At 35.3% G+C, this 18,192-nt stretch overlaps 1 protein-coding gene across 1 annotated transcript; it reads left to right on the top strand.

Annotated features, from left to right (window-relative positions):
- The first annotated feature begins 15,559 nt into the window (after positions 1-15,559).
- LOC122044115 (uncharacterized protein ycf23-like) lies at positions 15,560-16,388 on the top strand. Its single transcript, XM_042604653.1, has 5 exons — positions 15,560-15,640; positions 15,720-15,779; positions 15,871-15,960; positions 16,038-16,145; positions 16,221-16,388. Exons 1-5 carry the CDS (start codon positions 15,560-15,562, stop codon positions 16,386-16,388), a joined length of 507 nt encoding a protein of 168 aa, XP_042460587.1.
- Positions 16,389-18,192: the final 1,804 nt, after the last annotated feature.

Raw genomic sequence — 18,192 nt, 5'->3', positions numbered from 1 at the left:
AGAAAATTAGGAAATTTAATTACAATAAAATTTCCTTAATTTCCTTGACATGATTTAATTGAGAAAAATAAAATAAAATTTCCCCAATTAAATTCTAATGGCCGGCCACATCATGAAATCAAATTAGACAAGTTTCAATCAAAAATTAAAACTTCCTAATTTGTTTCCAGAAATTTTAAAATTAAAATTTCTCTTCAAAATCTCTTCATGGTTGATAAAAAGAAATTTCCATAATTTTAATTTTACAACATGTGAATAATTTTTAAAGAGAAAATAAAATATATCACCAATCTACAAATAAGGAAAGAGATCTAATCTCTTTCTTTAATCTTTTGTAGATCTTTTACAAGAGAGATAATTTAATTTTAATCCTCTTTAATAAATTATATCTTCCACATAATAAAAATTAAAATTAAAATTCTTTTTTAATTTAATTTGACCGGCCCCTCTAGCTTGGGTTCAAGCTAGGGCCGACCAACTTATACCGACCCTAGCTTGGTTCCCAAGCTAGCTTGGCCGGCCCCCTTTAGGTGGGTATAGAAGGTGGGTATAGGTGGGTATAGTACTCTATAAATAAGAGGCTACGATAGGGACCGAGAGGAGGAATTGGTTTTGGTCTCCCGATAAAATTAAGCATCTCGTGTTCGCCCCGAACACACAACTTAATTTTATCAATAATAATTCATTCCACTAGAGAACTATTATTGAACTACCGCACCAATCCCAAATTACATTTTTGGGCTCCTTCTTATTATGAGTGTGTTAGTCTCCCTGTGTTTAAGATATCGAATGTCCACTAATTAAGTGAGTTACTGACAACTCATTTAATTAATATCTTAGTCCAAGAGTAGTACCACTCAACCTTATCATCATGTCGGACTAGGTCCACCTGCAGGGTTTAACATGACAATCCTTATGAGCTACTCTTGAGGACATTATCAACCTAGTATCTCTAGGACACAGTTTCCTTCTATAATCAACAACACACACTATAAGTGATGTCATTTCCTAACTTATCGGGTTTATTGATTCTGTTGGTGCGGGTAGCACTAACGATCTAACCCAGGTTTTGATGAATGACAAATAGGTTAAGTTAGTCTTGTTGTTGTCTGACACTTTGATCGAGTGTGCAGGAGAAGTCCAAGCGGGTCGACGGGCTGACCGGACACTTGGCAAGAAGTCCAGCTAGGTCGACGGGCTGACCGGATAGCTGGCAAGAAGTCCAAGCGGGTCGACGGGCTGACCGGACGCTTGGCGAGAAGTCCAGACGGGTCGACGGGCTGACCGGACGTCTGGCAGGTAAGTGAGGTAAGTCACTGGAGGGGAGTGACTGTGAGGACGCGTTCCCGGGAAGGGGACATTAGGCGTCGATCCGGCTTAGATCCATTTCGGATGTCTAAGTCGAGATCGTGACTAGATTCCGGTCTCGGAAAGACGGAATCTAAGTCATACTAACTTATGCCAATTCATACTATTACAAATGTGCTAATAATCTGTTTTGCAGGATATATATTGTCTCGGACTAACTTTGTTTTGCAGGAAAAAGGAGATTTCTGGAACAAGGTGGTCCGGGCACCCGGAAGGGATCCGGGCGCCCGGAATGCAAATTATATCCAGCCGAGTCGTCGCCACGTGGAGCATCACAGTTTGTGCAGCTACGTCACATTCCAGGCGCCCGGAACAGCATATAAAAGAAGCCCCAGACAGGAGCTTCAGGATCAATCAATCAAGCTGAGAATTCTTCTGCTGTTGGTCTTGCTGCTCAACGTTCAGTGCGACGCCAACAAAGCTCCGACACTACGCTCCATTCTTTTCCCTTCTTGTCGGTATTTTGTTTTTAGTTTTCATTAGCATTCATTGTACGGTTCTTTTGTAATCATTATTTCGAATTGCTAGTGATTGCCCAACGAAAGTGGTCAAGGACCACGGGCCTTCGAGTAGGAGTCGTCACAGGCTTCGAATGAAGTAAAACAACTGTGTTTATTTTACTTTTCCACTGCGCCTATACTCTTGTTTTTCGAATCGATATTCACCCCCCCCCCTGTTGGAGTGTATACTGAAAGCCTAAGCTTTGTAAACATTCATTATGAATAAAGAATCACATTTGGTCTAATTATCTACATTTGTTTGTAGTTGTTCATTTAATTTATATTGTAGATAACATAGTATGTGGTGTCACATACAGAAGATGATGTTATCAGTACCTTATAAATTATAAACAGTAGCTCACGACCAGAATGGAAAGGAACAAACCATTAGAATGTCGTAGTGTAATTAGGTATTAGTTTATCTTGACTATATAATTACACTAGTACACTCAGAGTGTATTGAGTAGGACCATTTGAGGTCGTTCCTTTTATACTGACTTTATAAAGGAACAAAGACCTCAGTTATTATGGAAGTGTGTGCTCTTAATCCTAATATAATAACAAGCACATATGTTTGATATTTATTTCTTTAATTTATCAATGGGTGAGATTTAGTTCGATGAATCAATAAACCCGATAAATTGGGAAATGGTATCACTCATAGTGTGTGTTGTTGATTATAGAAGGAAACTGTGTCCTAGTGATACTAGGTTGATAATGTCCTCAAGAGGAGCTCATAAAGATTGTCATGTTAAACCCTGCAGGTGGACTTAGTCCGACATGATAATAAGGTTGAGTGGTACTACTCTTGGACTTAGATATTAATTAAATGAGTTGTCACTAACTCACATAATTAGTGGACATTCGATATCTTAAACACAGGGAGACTAACACACTCATAATAAGAAGGAGCCCAAAAATGTAATTTGGGATTGGTGCGGTAGTTCAATGATAGTTCTCTAGTGGAATGAATTATCATTGATAAAATTAAGTTGTGTGTTCGGGGCGAACATGGGATGCTTAATTTTATCGGGAGACCAAAACCAATTCCTCCTCTCGGTCCCTATCGTAGCCTCTTATTTATAGAGTACTATACCCACATATACCCACCTATACCCACCTAAAGGGGCCGGCCAAGCTAGCTTGGGAACCAAGCTAGGGCCGGCCTAAGCTGTTTAAGGTGGCGGCCCTAGCTTGAACCCAAGCTAGTAGGGCCGCCATAATTAATTAAAAGAAAATTTAATTTTAATGTTTATTATTATGTGGAAGATTTAATTTAAAAGAGAATTAAAATTAAAATATCTCTCTTGTAAAATATTTACAAAGATTAAAGAAAGAGATTAGATCTCTTTCCTTATTTGTAGATTGGAAGATGTTTTATTTTCTCTTTAAAATTATTCACATGTTAATAAAATTAAAATTATAGATATTTCCTTTTATTAACCATGAAGAGATTTTAAAGAGAAATTTTATTTTTAAAATTTCCGGAAACAAATAAGGAAAGTTTTAATTGTTGATTGAAACTTATCCAATTTGCTTCCTATTGATTTAGCCGGCCATCATTGTTTAATTGGGGAAATATTATTTTATTTTCTCAATTAAATCATGTCAAGGAAATTAAGGAAAATTTATTGTAATTAAATTTCCTAATTTACCTAGGCCAAGGAATATAAAAGAAGGGGTGAGGGTGCCTTCACAAGACACAACATCTATTATTCCTCTCCCTCTTTTGTTCCTTGGTGTGGCTGGCCATCATCTCCTTCTCTTCCTCTTGTGGTGGCCGAACCTCTCCCTCTCCCTTGGAGTTCTTGTGGTGGCGGATACTACTGGAGAAGAAGAAGAAGAAGGAGAAAGCTAGCATCTCTTGGAGCTTGGTTAGTATTTTGGTTTTTCTCCTTGGTAAAGCTTTTCTTTTGTGGCCGAACCTTGCTTGGAGGAGAAGAAGGTGGTTGGTGGTTTCTCATCTTGGAAGATCGTTGCCCACACAACGTCCAAGGTTAGAAGAGAAATACGGTAGAAGATCAAGAGGTTTTTTCTACAAGGTATAACTAGTAATTTCTATTTCCGCATCATGCTAGTTATTTATGGAAATAATACCAAATACAAGAGGCTTACGTTCTAGTATTTCGAATATGTTTTTTCGAAGTTGTGTTCTTTTGTTTCTTTCTTTTCCTTGTGATTTGATTGTTCTCTTTGGTTAACCTAAAGTTATTTTAGGAAATTAAATATTAGCTTTCTATTAAAGGTTTTGTCTAGTCGGTGGTGGTTGCTCCCATATCCAAGAAGGTCATGTGCCTCGCCACGTCAGTACTGGGAACCTTTTATGGAAATTAATATTTAATGGAATTAATAACTTAAGGAGACTTGGGTCGAACGTGTTAAGTTCCGCAGGAGATCCAAGTCAAAACCTAAAAGAACAAATAGATTAAGTTTTGGATCAAACGTGTTAAGTTCCGCAGGCGATCCAAAATTTAATTTAAAAGAACACATGGTAGCTAGGAAAAGGTTCAGACCTTTGTACAAAATTTTTGTACAGTGGAACCTATAGGTTTTCCGAGTAGCAACCAACACCCCCCCTCTATCGAATCTAACGGTCCTACAAGTGGTATCAGAGCGAGGTTCCGCTCTGATTTGGTGCAACCACCAATCAGACAGGGGGTGAATTTTCTTTTATTTTTTTTATTTTAAAAACTGGTGTTTCGTTAACTTAATATTTCTCTAATCAATTTAAATTAGTGCAACACGAATCTAGTTTTTTTTCTCCCGCACTACTAATCCAAGACCAAGTCTTGGGATATTTTTTTATTTTACCTGTGCATAGAATGTCCCAACAAGAAGGATTCAGCACAGTGCGACCTCCACTCTTCAACGGGGACGACTTCCCTTACTGGAAGAAGCGCATGGAGGTCTACCTTAAAACTGACTTTGACCAGTGGATGAGCATTACAAGACCTTACAAAATTCCAGTGGACAACGCCGGGATCCTGAAGACTGGACAGCAGATCTCAAGAAAAAAGCGTCAACAGAAAACAAAGCGATCAACACTCTACAGTGCTGACTAACAAGAGAAGAGCTAAACAGAGTCGGTCCACACAAAAACGCTAAAGAATTGTGGGACAAACTGATCGAGCTGCACGAAGGAACAAGCGACGCTAAGGTAACAAAACGAGACATGCTTTTAAATAAAATTTTTAATATAAAAATGCAGGAAGGAGAAACAGCGAATCAACTCCACGCGAAGATCAAGGACATCCTCAACGGGCTCCATGCGATAGGCCACCAGATGGAGAACAGAGACTTGATAAGGTACGCATTAAACGCTTTTCCACGTAATAGTTTGTGGGCATCAATAGTGGATGCCTACAAAATTTCTAAGAATCTTTCTAAATTAAAATTGGATGAGCTTTTCTGTGAATTAGAATTGCACGAACAAACTAATGCTGGAGCCGAGAAAGGTGTAGCCTTATTTGCAGGTTCCTCAAAGAAAAGCAAGCCTGAACTTGAAGAAGACTCCGATCAAGATTCTGAAGACGAAGAACACCTGGTGAACTTGGTAAGAAAAATGTTCACCAGGAGAAAGAGGAGCTTCAGCAAAAAGGATCTTCAAAAGATCAGCTCTCCCTCAGAACAAAAGAACGTGACTTGCTACGGCTGCAACAAAAAGGGACATTACAAGAACGAATGTCCAAAACTAAAGTTCGACAAACCAAAACCAACCAAAAAGAAGGCACTCAAAGCAACGTGGGACGACTCCTCGGACGAATCGGAGGAAGAAGAGCAGAAACATCAGAGCCACCTCGCACTGATGGCCCGCGAAGCCGAAACAGATAACGAGTCGGAAGATGAAGACGGGTCTGAACCCGAAACAAGCCACGAGTCCGTACTCGTTTCCGAAGGCCCGAATGAGGTATACTTTAATTTAAACAAAATTTTTTTAGAATTATTTCCTGTTTAAATAGCAAATTAACTAAATTAGAAAATGAAAACAAATCACTTCTTGAGGACAATCAAAACCTCAAGGAACAATCAAAGAATTCGAATCCAACTCAAGATCTAACACTTGAGGAAGAGAATTTATCATTAAAAAATGAAATAAACAATTTAAAAGAGACGTTAGAAAAATTCACAACAAGATCAAAAAATTTAGACTTAATCCTAAATAATCAAAAAGCATGTTATAATAAAACCGGACTAGGATATAAGTCGAATTCAAATAAAACCTTCAAATCATTAATAACCCAATACAAGTCAACCAATCTAGCTTGGGTTCCGAAAGCGTGCCTAACCACGCAAGTAGGACTTAATCAATATTATATACCTAAAGAAAAAATACATTATATAAATAAACCAAACCAAAATCCAAAATACAAACCTAAATCAAATTCAAAATCTAAACAGTTTAAAAAACAACAAAATTATCACCAAGTTAACTATAACTATAAAAAGAATCGACACAAGCCTAAAATCAAAACTTAAATTAATGGCCAATAATTCAGGGGGAGGCTCCAGAATAGCTGGCACCTCCAAAACTAACTTACCCGACAGGGTAACCCAAAACTAACAAACCTGGCAGGGCAATTAGAATTAGAGACCAAGTTTAAACTTGAATCATGGTATTGGTGAAATTTTTGGATGATAGTACGTTAGGGAAACTTGGGCATCGCATGTCTAGAAAGATATGGTTTCGATCTGGTGCATTTGGCCAAGTGGAACTGACCGAAGCTACCCTTAAACGAATCCTAACCAGTTAGACCAAGATTTAGTACTAAGTTCCGTTGATAGGACTATTCGGAAAACCTCGAAAGGTTAGTTACTTCTAATGATGTCCTTGTGACTCACCAAGCTTAGAAGTTTATCCGAAGAATGCCTATTTGTGGAAACCAAAGCTAAGTCTGAATCTAACACAAGTTAAAACAAAACTCTGTAATCAAACTAATTCATCTCAAAAAATCATAGGATTCCCTGATTGATAATATAGATCGGGTGAGATGAATAAGGCTTAAATTTTAATTTTAAAAGTTCTTTTAATTTCAAAATTAATTTCAAAATTTTAATTTTAAACTTAAAAAATTAATTTCAAAATTTTAATTTTAAACTTAAAAATTAATTTCAAAATTTTAAACTTAAAAATTAATTTTAAACTTAAAAATTAATTTCAAAATTTTCAAAATTTTAATTTCAAACTTAAAAATTATTTTCAAAATTTTCAAAATTTTAATCTTAAACTTAAAAATTAATTTCAAAATTTTAATTTTAAACTTAAAAATTAATTTCAAAATTTTAATTTTAAACTTAAAAATTAATTTCAAAATTTTAATTTTAAACGTAAAAATAAATTTCAAATTTTAATTTTAAACTTAAAAATTAATTACAAAATTTTAAACTTAAAAATTAATTTCAAAATTTTATTTTAAACTTAAAAATTAATTTCAAAATTTTCAAAATTTTAATTTCAAACTTAAAAATTAATTTCAAAATTTTCAAAATTTTAATCTTAAACTTAAAAATTAATTTCAAAATTTTAATTTTAAACTTAAAAATTAATTTCAAAATTTTAATTTTAAACTTAAAAATTAATTCCAAAATTTTAATTTTAAACTTAAAAATTAATTCCAAAATTTTAATTCTAAACTTAAAAATTAATTTCAAAATTTTAATTTTAAACTTAAAAATTAATTTCAAAATTTTAAACTTAAAAATTAATTTAAAAATTTTATTTTAAACTTAAAAATTAATTTCAAAATTTTCAAAATTTTAATTTCAAACTTAAAAATTAATTTTAAAATTTTCAAAATTTTAATTTTAAACTTAAAAATTAATTTCAAAATTTTAATTTTAAACTTAAAAATTAATTTCAAAATTTTATTTTTAAAAATTAATTTCAAAATTTTAATTTTAAACGTAAAAATAAATTTCAAAATTTTAATTTTAAACTTAAAAATAAATTTCAAAATTTTAATTTTAAACTCAAAAATTAATATTAATTTTAAACTTAAAAATTAATTTCAAAATGTTAATTTTAAACTCAAAAATTAATTTCAAAATATTAATTTTAAACTTAAAAATTAATTTCAAAATTTTAATTTTAAACTTAAAAATTAATTTCAAAATTCTAATTTTAAACTTAAAAATTAATTTCAAAATTTTAAACTTAAATTAAATCTACACTTAAATAATGCATGCTCAAAAGACTAACTCTAAATCTTACTTACTGTAGGAAACCAAGTGGATTTTGGACAGTGGTTGCTCCAAACATATGACTGGAGATCACACCAAGTTCACTCAACTCACTTACAAAAGCCTAGGAACAGTTGCCTTTGGAAACAACGGCAAACTCAAGGTAATTGGTATAGGTAATATTGAATTAAAATTATACTTTATAATTACAAATGTTTTACTTGTTGAAAACTTTAAATATAATCTTCTAAGTATAAGTCAATTGTGCGATACTAGGTATAAGGTCAAATTTCTAACTACAGAATGTTTAATCAAACATCTAGATAATCCTACCATAAGCTTAAAAGGTTTTAGAAAAGACAACATCTATGCCATCAACCTAACCATTTCTCTCATTAAGTGTTATTTAACACAAAAAGAAGAAACTTGGTTATGGCATAGGAGGATGTCTCACACCAACTTTAGAAATATAAGTAAACTAAATGGACTTGTAAAAGGCTTACCAAAGCTACCTAACTTAGATTCAACCATATGTAATGCTTGTCAACAAGGCAAACAAACTAAATCAGCCCACAAACAAACAAATCAACCACAAACTAACTCAATCTTAGAACTTCTACATTTAGATCTTTTTGACTCCCATGGAGTCAAATCTATAAATGGAAACTTATATTGTTTAGTAATTATAGACGACTATTCTAGGTTTACTTGGGTAAAATTCTTAAAACATAAAGATGAAACTTTTGAAATTTTTACAAATTTTTGCAAACAAATTGAAAACGAAAAAGATATTAAAATTAAAAGAATTAGGAGTGACAACGGAGGAGAATTTAAAAATCACCACTTTAACAGTTTTTGTCTAGAAAACGGTTACCATCATGAGTTCTCATGCCCTAAAACCCCCCAACAAAATGGAATTGTAGAAAGAAAAAATAGAACCTTACTTGAAGCTTCTAGAACAATGTTAAATGAGTATAACCTACCTAAATACTTTTGGGCAGAAGCCGTTAGTACAGCCTGCTACGTACAGAACAGAACAACAATAAATAAAACTCATAACAAAATGTTCTTCGAATTGTTTTATAATAAACAACCAAATATAAAATATTTTAAGGTATTTGGATGCCCAGTTTTCATCTTAAATACGAGAGAACACTTAGGAAAATTCACCTCCAAAATTGAAAATGGAATTTTTGTAGGGTATTCCCTAAATAGTAGAGACTACAGAATTTACAATAAGGTTACCTTAAAAATTGAAGAAACTACTAATGTAAAATTTGAAGAAACTAAACAAGACATAGGATCTACACAAACACCTGAGTTTGTTCCAGAAACCAACCAAACTCTAAGTCATGAAGAAGAGGAACAACATCAGGAGGATCAACCTCCTAGAACAATAAGGGTTAACCCAAATCATCCAACTGATCAAATAATTGGTGACCCAGAATTAAGAGTTCAAACCATATCATCGTTTAGAAACCTAAGTCAAATTTCATTAATTTCAAAAATTGAACCCAAAACTGTGGATGAATCCCTACTAGACCCAGATTGGATCATAGCTATGCAAGAAGAACTAGCCCAATTTGAGCGTAATGAGGTCTGGGACCTAGTTCCACCACCTAAGAACAAGAAAATAATAGAAACAAAATGGGTATTCAGAAACGAACTAAGTGAAACTGGGGAAATTACTAGAAATAAGGCTAGGCTGGTTGCCAAAGGATTTAGTCAAGTTGAAGGACTTGACTATGATGAAACATATGCCCCAGTAGCCAGATTAGAATTCATTAGAATGTTACTAGGTTATGCAGCCCATAAGGGACTCAAACTATACCAAATGGACGTTAAGTCTGCCTTTCTCAATGGACTAATTAAAGAAGAAGTTTATGTAGGTCAGCCTCCTGGGTTTGAAAGTCTAGAACACCCTGATTATGTTTTTAAATTAAAGAAAGCACTATATGGACTTAAACAAGCACCCAGGGCATGGTATGAGAGGCTAACATCTTACTTAACATCTAAAGGATTCAAACAAGGTCAAATTGACCCAACCTTGTTTGTTAAATCATTAAATACAGACATATTTATTGCACAAATATACGTAGATGATATAATATTTGGCTCAACAAATTCAGAATTTTTAGAAGAATTTATTAATCTAATGGAAAAAGAATTTGAAATGAGCTTAGTGGGAAAATTAACCTATTTCTTAGGATTACAAATCAAACAAACAAATGAAGGAAATTATATTTATCAACATAAATACACCAAAGAATTACTTAAAAAATTCGGAATGGAAAATACAAAAGAAATAAAAACACCTATGGCAGTAAACACAATCTTAGACAGTGACCCAAATGGAAAACCAATTGATTTAAAATACTATAGAAGTGCAATAGGTAGCCTACTGTACTTAACTGCAAGCCGACCTGATATCTTATTTGCAGTTAGTATGTGTGCTAGATACCAAACTTGTGCTAAGGAATCCCATTTGACACAAGTTAAAAGAATTTTTAGATATCTTAAAGGAACAACAAATGTAGGAATCTGGTATCCTAGGACAAATAATTTTGAACTAATAGGGTATTCTGACTCAGATTATGCTGGATGCAAATTAGACCGCAAAAGCACAAGTGGTGGATGCCAATTATTAGGTTCATCACTTGTTAGCTGGTTTAGTAGAAAGCAACATTGTGTTGCTCTATCTACAACTGAGTCAGAATACATAGCTATAGGCGAATGTGTTGCACAATTATTATGGATGCCACTACAAGAATTTTTGCATTCAACAACACCCAATAGACAACGCTTTTTAATAAAAACGTTGTCGTTCTTTGTTTTACAACGCTTTTAGTGAAAAGCGTTGTCTATGGTATTTACTTTTTACTAAAGACAACGGTTTTTAATGAAGTGTTGTCTTTAGTGTTGTTGTTTATGGTCAAAGACAACATTTTTTTAAAAAACGTTTTTTAAAGTGTTGTGTATGTTTCCCCTAAACTCACTTAAAATAAATTCGCAGCCCTCGCTTTGCTAAACTCTAAACCCTCAACGCGCGCGCGCCTTCTCCTCACCACTCCTCTCCACGAGTTCTCCTCTCCACTCCTCTCCACGAGTGCCTTCTCCTCTCCTTCTCCTCTCCACGAGTGCCTTCTCCTCTCCTCTCCACGAGCGCCTTCTCCTCTCCACGAGCGCCTTCTCCTCTCCTTGCCGCGTGATCTCCTCTGAACCCTAATCTCGACCCAAACTCCTCACGCAAAACTCCTCACGCCGGCCCAACTCCTCCAAGTCGACCCAAACCCTCAGTCTCTTCCGCTTCCTCCTCTTTCTCCCTCTCCTCCGCCTCCCCCTTCTCCTTCGCTCCCACCGCCGCTGGCGCCGCCTCATCTTCCGCCACTGGTTTCTCCCTAGGCGCTTCTTCCTCCGCCGGTTCCTCCCCATCTCTCTTCGGCCTCTCAACCTTTGGCTCCTCATCGGCCGCATCCTCAGCCTTTTCTACCTCCAGTCTTTTCTCGACGTCTGCTCCATCTTCCGCCGCTTCTACCTTCAGTCTTTTCCCGCCATCTGCTCCATCCTCCGCCTCTACTACCTCTAGTCTTTTCTCGCCATCTGCTCCATCCTCCGCCTCTACTACCCCCGGTCTCTTTTCCTCGCAGGCGGTCTCTTCTCCCAAACCCATCCCTTTTCCCTCAGCATCCGCCGCACCTTCCGCTTCCTCAAGCCCTAATTTTGGTTTTGGATTGGGGGCTTCGACTCCCAACTTCGGCTTCGGTTCGTCTTCCACTGCTGCCTCTCCGTTGTTTGGTACTTCCGCTTCCCCTCCGGCGCCGGCGCCGGCCTTGTCCTCGGCTCAGACACTGTTTGCTTCGTCAGCTAGTGCCGCACCTTCGGTGCCTTCGTTTGCTACGTCCTCATCTCCCCCCGCCTTTTCTGTGCCGACGACGTCTGCTCCAGCTCCATCCTTCGTATCCCCGTTTCCTGCCTCCTCCTCTGCGTCCCCTCTATTCTCTTCTTCTGCTACCGCTACCTCCTCTCCTGCCATCACCAGCATTTCGACCTCTCCTTTCTCCTTTGGAAGTGGCAGTTCCTTTGCTCCGAGTTCGTTCGATGCCGTGTCGTCTGGTAGTACTACTTCGTCCTCACCTGTTACTACCACGTCCACCTTGGCAACTGGCTTTTCTTTTGCGACTCCGACATCTGCTGTGTCCCAACCTTCCTTTGGGTTTACCAATGCTGCTACATCAACTCCCTCCAGTGCATCTATGTTCTCCGCTCCTACTGCTGCAAAGCCTTCAACTCTGTCATTTGGATTTGGGGTGCATGGGACAATTCAATTGATGACAAAGGCAGTTGCTCGGTGAAGTTTCATCAGAAGAATATTGAAGAAGATGACGTACAGATTGTGGGTAAAGACGAAGTTTTACAGGTAAAATATAAGTTATAGTGATATTCATTATTATTATAGCATTATAAACTAAATATAATCAACATGTTTTTTTTAATATTTTAGGGTCAATCAGTTGCATTGACATTGGAATCTTGCTCAAATATTGTTGCATATGGTACAATTGTTTGTTTCAATGGCATGGAAAAAATGCTTCATGGTATTCCATTTCCCAAGAATTGCATTCGAGTCTCCATTGATCAAGCAGTGGACAAATCCGCTCCTTTGCCATATCCAATTCCAAGTGAATGTGAAGTAATTGGTGATGCCATAGGAACTGTTGTGGCTTGGCCTGAACAGCAGATTGTGAAGCAAGATGAGGTATATGAGATATTATATTTCTAATTATATTGTCACTTTATTATTATATTTCTAATTATATTGCCACTTTATTATTATTCAACCTAGCTATATCTAACTTGTTTATATTTGAAATTATTAGAAGCCTAGAAGGAAGAAGTTTGAACGAAAAAAATCAAAACCTACTTTGTCAACAAGTGTCCCAAGAGCATTACATATGTTATATTGTTACAGTAAGCATGCTCTAGATGGAGGAAAATGTATATCAATGTGCTTAGATAATGAAGTGTTTGATGAAGATTGTGAACTTTTTCTTGACCTTGAGGACATCAATTCTTTGTATCATTTGGAGTCAATTTCAGGAAATTTGATCGTTGCCTACATATGGTAAGTAAGTTTATTTAAGCAATTTCAGCAACTTTTTCATCACATGTTTGCTTCCCAATTTTAGCAACTTATTATGGTTTATTGTTACAATTTCACCAACTTATTATGAGTGATCATTATTTTTTAATCCACATGATTATTTTGTATCTAAATTTTATTATTTAGTATCTAAATATTATTTTCTCAGTTGCAACTGCATTGCTTTACTTATGCTGGGAAATTACTGCATTGCTTTATGTTTGTTGGGAAATTCTAATATCTAGCAAGACAGAAAATCCCTGATTTGAACTGCAAGAAGTTTACTAATATTGTTGTGTGAACAAGTTTACTCTTGAAAAATTCAACTTCTAGTAATTTTCTCATACCATGTTATTCTCATTAAGTTAATAGTTCATCATTTCTATTGAGAGGTTTACTAATATCAATTGATGTGGTACACTTTACATAAATATAGCTCATTCATTTTCAACCGGCCCTTAATGTTTGCCTTCTGCCATTTGTTCTTCTAGACAAGAAGTACTTTGCTCATATCTTTTTCATTGTATATTTTTAAGTATCTTAAATGTGCTTGTCCTCAAGAAATAAAAGAATTTGCATGTATACATTTCTGGTATGTTTAATATGCAAGACTGTTCATAGTAAGTTCTCATGTATGGATGTTACTATCATCAGCCATAACTTAGTGTTATGAGTGATCATTATTTTTTCCAACTTATTATGAGTGTTTTGTATCTAAATTTTATTATTTAGTATCTAAATATTTTTTTCTTTGCAATGATAGGTGTCTATATAAAAAGATGGTGAAAGATACCAAGACAAAGAAATTCAGATTTATGAATCCTCACAAACTCTCATATCCGGCAAAAGCGGCACAAGACAAATCAGTTAAGCTTGAAACCCTGAATCAAAGGGCAACTCTTTTAGCAGATAAGCTGACAAGTGCATCAACAGATCAACTAGTGTTAGTGCCATGTAATGTCGGGTAAGCAAGAAGTAAAACATCACTTTCAATTGCTTCCTTTCGATAATTTATTCAATTTATGATCTAATCCTATGTATTTGCCTAGTTTCCATTGGAATCTTAGTGTTATTGAACCTTACAAGGATGCTATTTACTTGCTGGATTCCCTAAGTTGCCGCATTCGCGATGATGATTCAAAATACGTAATGGAAATGTGAGTTCAGATTTCTTTTAGTAAATATTTATTATAATAAAAATCTTATTTAACAAATATTCTTAACGTATGAAGGGCCTTAAAATTGTTTAATTCAACCAAGGGAAGGAAAGGTAGGAAAAATGTTAAGTGGGAAGTAGTTAAGGTATGTGTACTTTTGTTTAACATATATTGTAATGTGTATAATTTTCATTAACAATTTGACTCTAATTACTATATATAGGCTCCTCAACAACCGGATGCGAAACAATGTGGTTTTTTTGTGATGCGCTTTATGAGAGAAATTATTGAAGAAGTTGAGACTATTGAGAGATATTCACTGCAATCAATAGTAACATTATTTAGCTTATCTCAAATTATTTGACATAAACTATTTAAAATTGCAAAGTGATCAGTGTTGATTATTTTTCCATTAACATAAATTGTGTATGCTCACAGTTCACAAAAATAGGGTACTCTCGTGAACAAATTGATGAGGTTCGGTCCGAGTTGGCGGAGTGCATACAAGATCATATTTATGAATAGGTATGGAATGATAGTTGCCATAATTCTATTTAGATTTAAGTTCATGGATTGGTGGTTTTTGGTGGAATCATAGTTAATGCCAATTTTTTGATGCAGTGCATAGTTACCAGATCGACCTTGAGCAGTTGACCCCAAAGAAAAGTTGTCACTGAAGTTTGAAAACTTGTGAAAATTTTTAGTGAATGATGATGTTTTGTGAATGATGATGTTTTGGAAAAATTGTCACTTAGGTGAAAGGATGTTTTCTGGATTAATATGCAAGTACAAAGCACTGTATTATATGTTATTCTGTAAAGTTCTGTCAGTGTAAATTATCTAGTTTCTTTATCTAGCTTTTGTTCCACTATTGGGTTTGTTTTTCTAATAATTACTCATGCAGCAAAATACTGAGCAAGAAGCTGTAGATCTTATAATCAGGTAAAGTAGAAAAAGTTAACTACTTCATTATGCTTTCATCTTAGTATTTGTATATTTGATTTGTCTTCTTTGAACCAGCTTCAAGTCAAAAAGCCAGATCCTCTAGATAGCTGTTAAAAATAAGGTATTATTTGGTTTGTCAGTGATCTTAATATTTGGTAATATTTGGTCTTTGATGCTCACGACAGAGTTCCAACGCTGCATGATTACCTTGTTCAAGCAGATTGCTCGCTGCCTCGTTTCGTCATTTTCGGAGCTGACTCTTCTTTCTTATGATGATCTTGTTCTTGCAGATTTGTGTTTCCTCTGTGGACCCTTTGGCATTTCCTTCTGCAGTGGAAGCAGGTGCCCAAATGGTTAGGATGCGATGAACTTGACTGGTTTCGATCGGATTGTCTGTCATACCAAACATTAAAATCCTTGTGCTAAATGCAGGTGGAAATTGGAAATTATGATTCTTTCTACGAGATGGGAATTCAGTTTTCCCCTGAACAGGTATATGAATCATGATCGTACTTTTCCTTGCAGTTCCTCGAGTATTTTCAGCTATTTCTATCTCGTCACTATTCTATGGTGCCATTGTCAGATTCTAAAGCTCACTAGAGAAACTAGAAGGATTCTTCCATCCATTACACTGTCTGTAACCGTGCCACACATGCTTAGTCTCCCTGATCAGGTAGCTCATTTATTTCCTCGTAAACTGAGATTTGTCACTAACACAATCTCTCGTTGTTTTTTGTTCAATTTAAAAAGGTGAAGCTAGCAGAGTTGCTGGAACAGGAAGGTGCTGATATAATCCAAACTGAAGGAGGGAAATACTCAAGTCCATCAAAACCTGGTGTCCTTGGTTTGATCGAGAAGGTAACAACAGTACGAATAAGAAATCTTAGCACACTTGTGATGAAAAATGTGATATTTTTCCTCTTTAAAATGTAGGCCACACCAACGCTAGCAGCTGCATACTCCATTTCCCGAGCAGTTCAGATTCCAGTTATGTGCTCATCTGGATTAAGCGCTGTCACTGCACCTATGGCTTTAACAGCAGGAGCAGCTGGTGTGGTATGCGTTCTTTTGCTTTCTAATCTAATCATTATCTGCTACTAGTGAAAGAAATATAGACTCTTTCAGATTCTCTTGTGTTCTTGATTATCTGCTACTACTTCATTGTCAGAAGTAGTTGAACACTAACACTTGGACGCCAACATTTTGAGTTGGCGCCTAGATTTGACCATCTAATAGACACGGCTAAAGGATCAACTTCTATGAACACCCTTAATAACTTATACAGATATTTGTGAACAATTAGGTTGGTGGCTATCATTTATCCTCCCTTTTTGTTGTTTTTTCCATGTACCCAATGCAGCTTTCATTTCAAAGGTTCCAAGCTGATGAACAAGGATGGGTGGACACAATCAAGTCAGTGCGATTTGGAGGAGCTGTCAGGATTAGTACCATGGATTGGCTTGGGCAATCTCAATATTTGCGTCAAACTGTCTTCTGGCCTTCCCTATCATCTGCAGTATCTGAGGTATACTATGCACATTTACCGTGAATTTTCCTTATTGAGCTTGGGCTAGTGACGGTTACGAATGTATTTTATTTCAAGAACCGTATAAGCAAGTGTTCGTGCATCTAGTTTTATAACAATGCACTTCGTATCTTTGATCTAAAAAGCTTCTGAAACAAGTCATCTTCTCCAAGCATGCCCTGGTCAACATGCTAGTCACCTACTGGAGTCATTTCCTCGATGGCACGGATGAATACCTGAAATCCATCCTCTACTCCACCATTCTTTGCCACTCCTCAAGCCGAAACAACTGCAAAGGTAGAGTCAACATCAAGTATTACATTGTGCCTAGCTACAAGAAGACCGGGGCCGCAAAATCCAATAAAGACAGTCAAACATCAAGTAGCATTTTGTAACTTATTCCTCTTAGGTTATATGCTTGGTTAATATATATGCTTAGAACTTGTAAAGACAGGTCAAACATTAATATGCTTGGTTAATATATCCATCTACAACACTCCCGCTTTTTCCTCTAAATATGATTTTTATTTAGCATAGAACTAATGCCAATTTTTTTATTTTGATGCAATGTTTAAAGAGCTTGAGTAGAAGTTGGCCCTAAAGAAAACTTGTCAGTTACGATATATAAACACACTTACGGTATGAATTACATGTATATATAACATTGACATATTATTTAGTACGAGATTTACATGTATGAAAGTTTTCATACAAAATTTCTTGATTGCCTACAACCCCAGGTGTGCTGATGACAAGTTGAAGAAGATGGCTCTAAGAGTGATAGCTGAAAGCCTTTCAGAAGAAGAGATTGCTGGACTTAAAGAAGCAATTCCATGCGATGGACACCAACAACAGCGGTTAGATGAGGTTTTGTAAAACTTGTGTGTTTGAAAAATTATTGTCATGAAGTTAAGGATAACTTGTATGATACAAATTTAATTTGTGGATCAATATGTATACATTTTGTTTGTATAATATAAAGTTTTATTTATTTGTTAAATAGTCTTATTATAAAAATGATTGTGGTTGTGGATATTCAATTATATGTAAATTTTGAGTATTTTTATAATTTTGCGTATTTGGAAAACACTTAAAAAACAACGTTTTTAAGAATAAAGACAACGCTTAAAAAATATTGTCTTTGAGCCCACACACAAAGCTTTCAAAGCGTTGTCTTTGATATGTGCATTTTTACAACAGCATCTTTAACAACGCTTTTTAAGAACGAATAGACAACGCTTAAAAAGCGTTGTCTTTGTGACCAACCACAACGCTTTTAAAGCGTTGTCTTTGATATGTGCATTTTTACAACAGCATCTATAACAACGCTTTTTAAGAACGAAAAGACAACGCTTAAAAAGCGTTGTCTTTGTGACCAAC

Source organism: Zingiber officinale, chromosome 2A (assembly GCF_018446385.1).
Source record: "Zingiber officinale cultivar Zhangliang chromosome 2A, Zo_v1.1, whole genome shotgun sequence".
Classification (NCBI taxonomy): Eukaryota; Viridiplantae; Streptophyta; class Magnoliopsida; order Zingiberales; family Zingiberaceae; genus Zingiber; species Zingiber officinale.
This window is presented reverse-complemented; position numbering and strand designations above follow the sequence as displayed.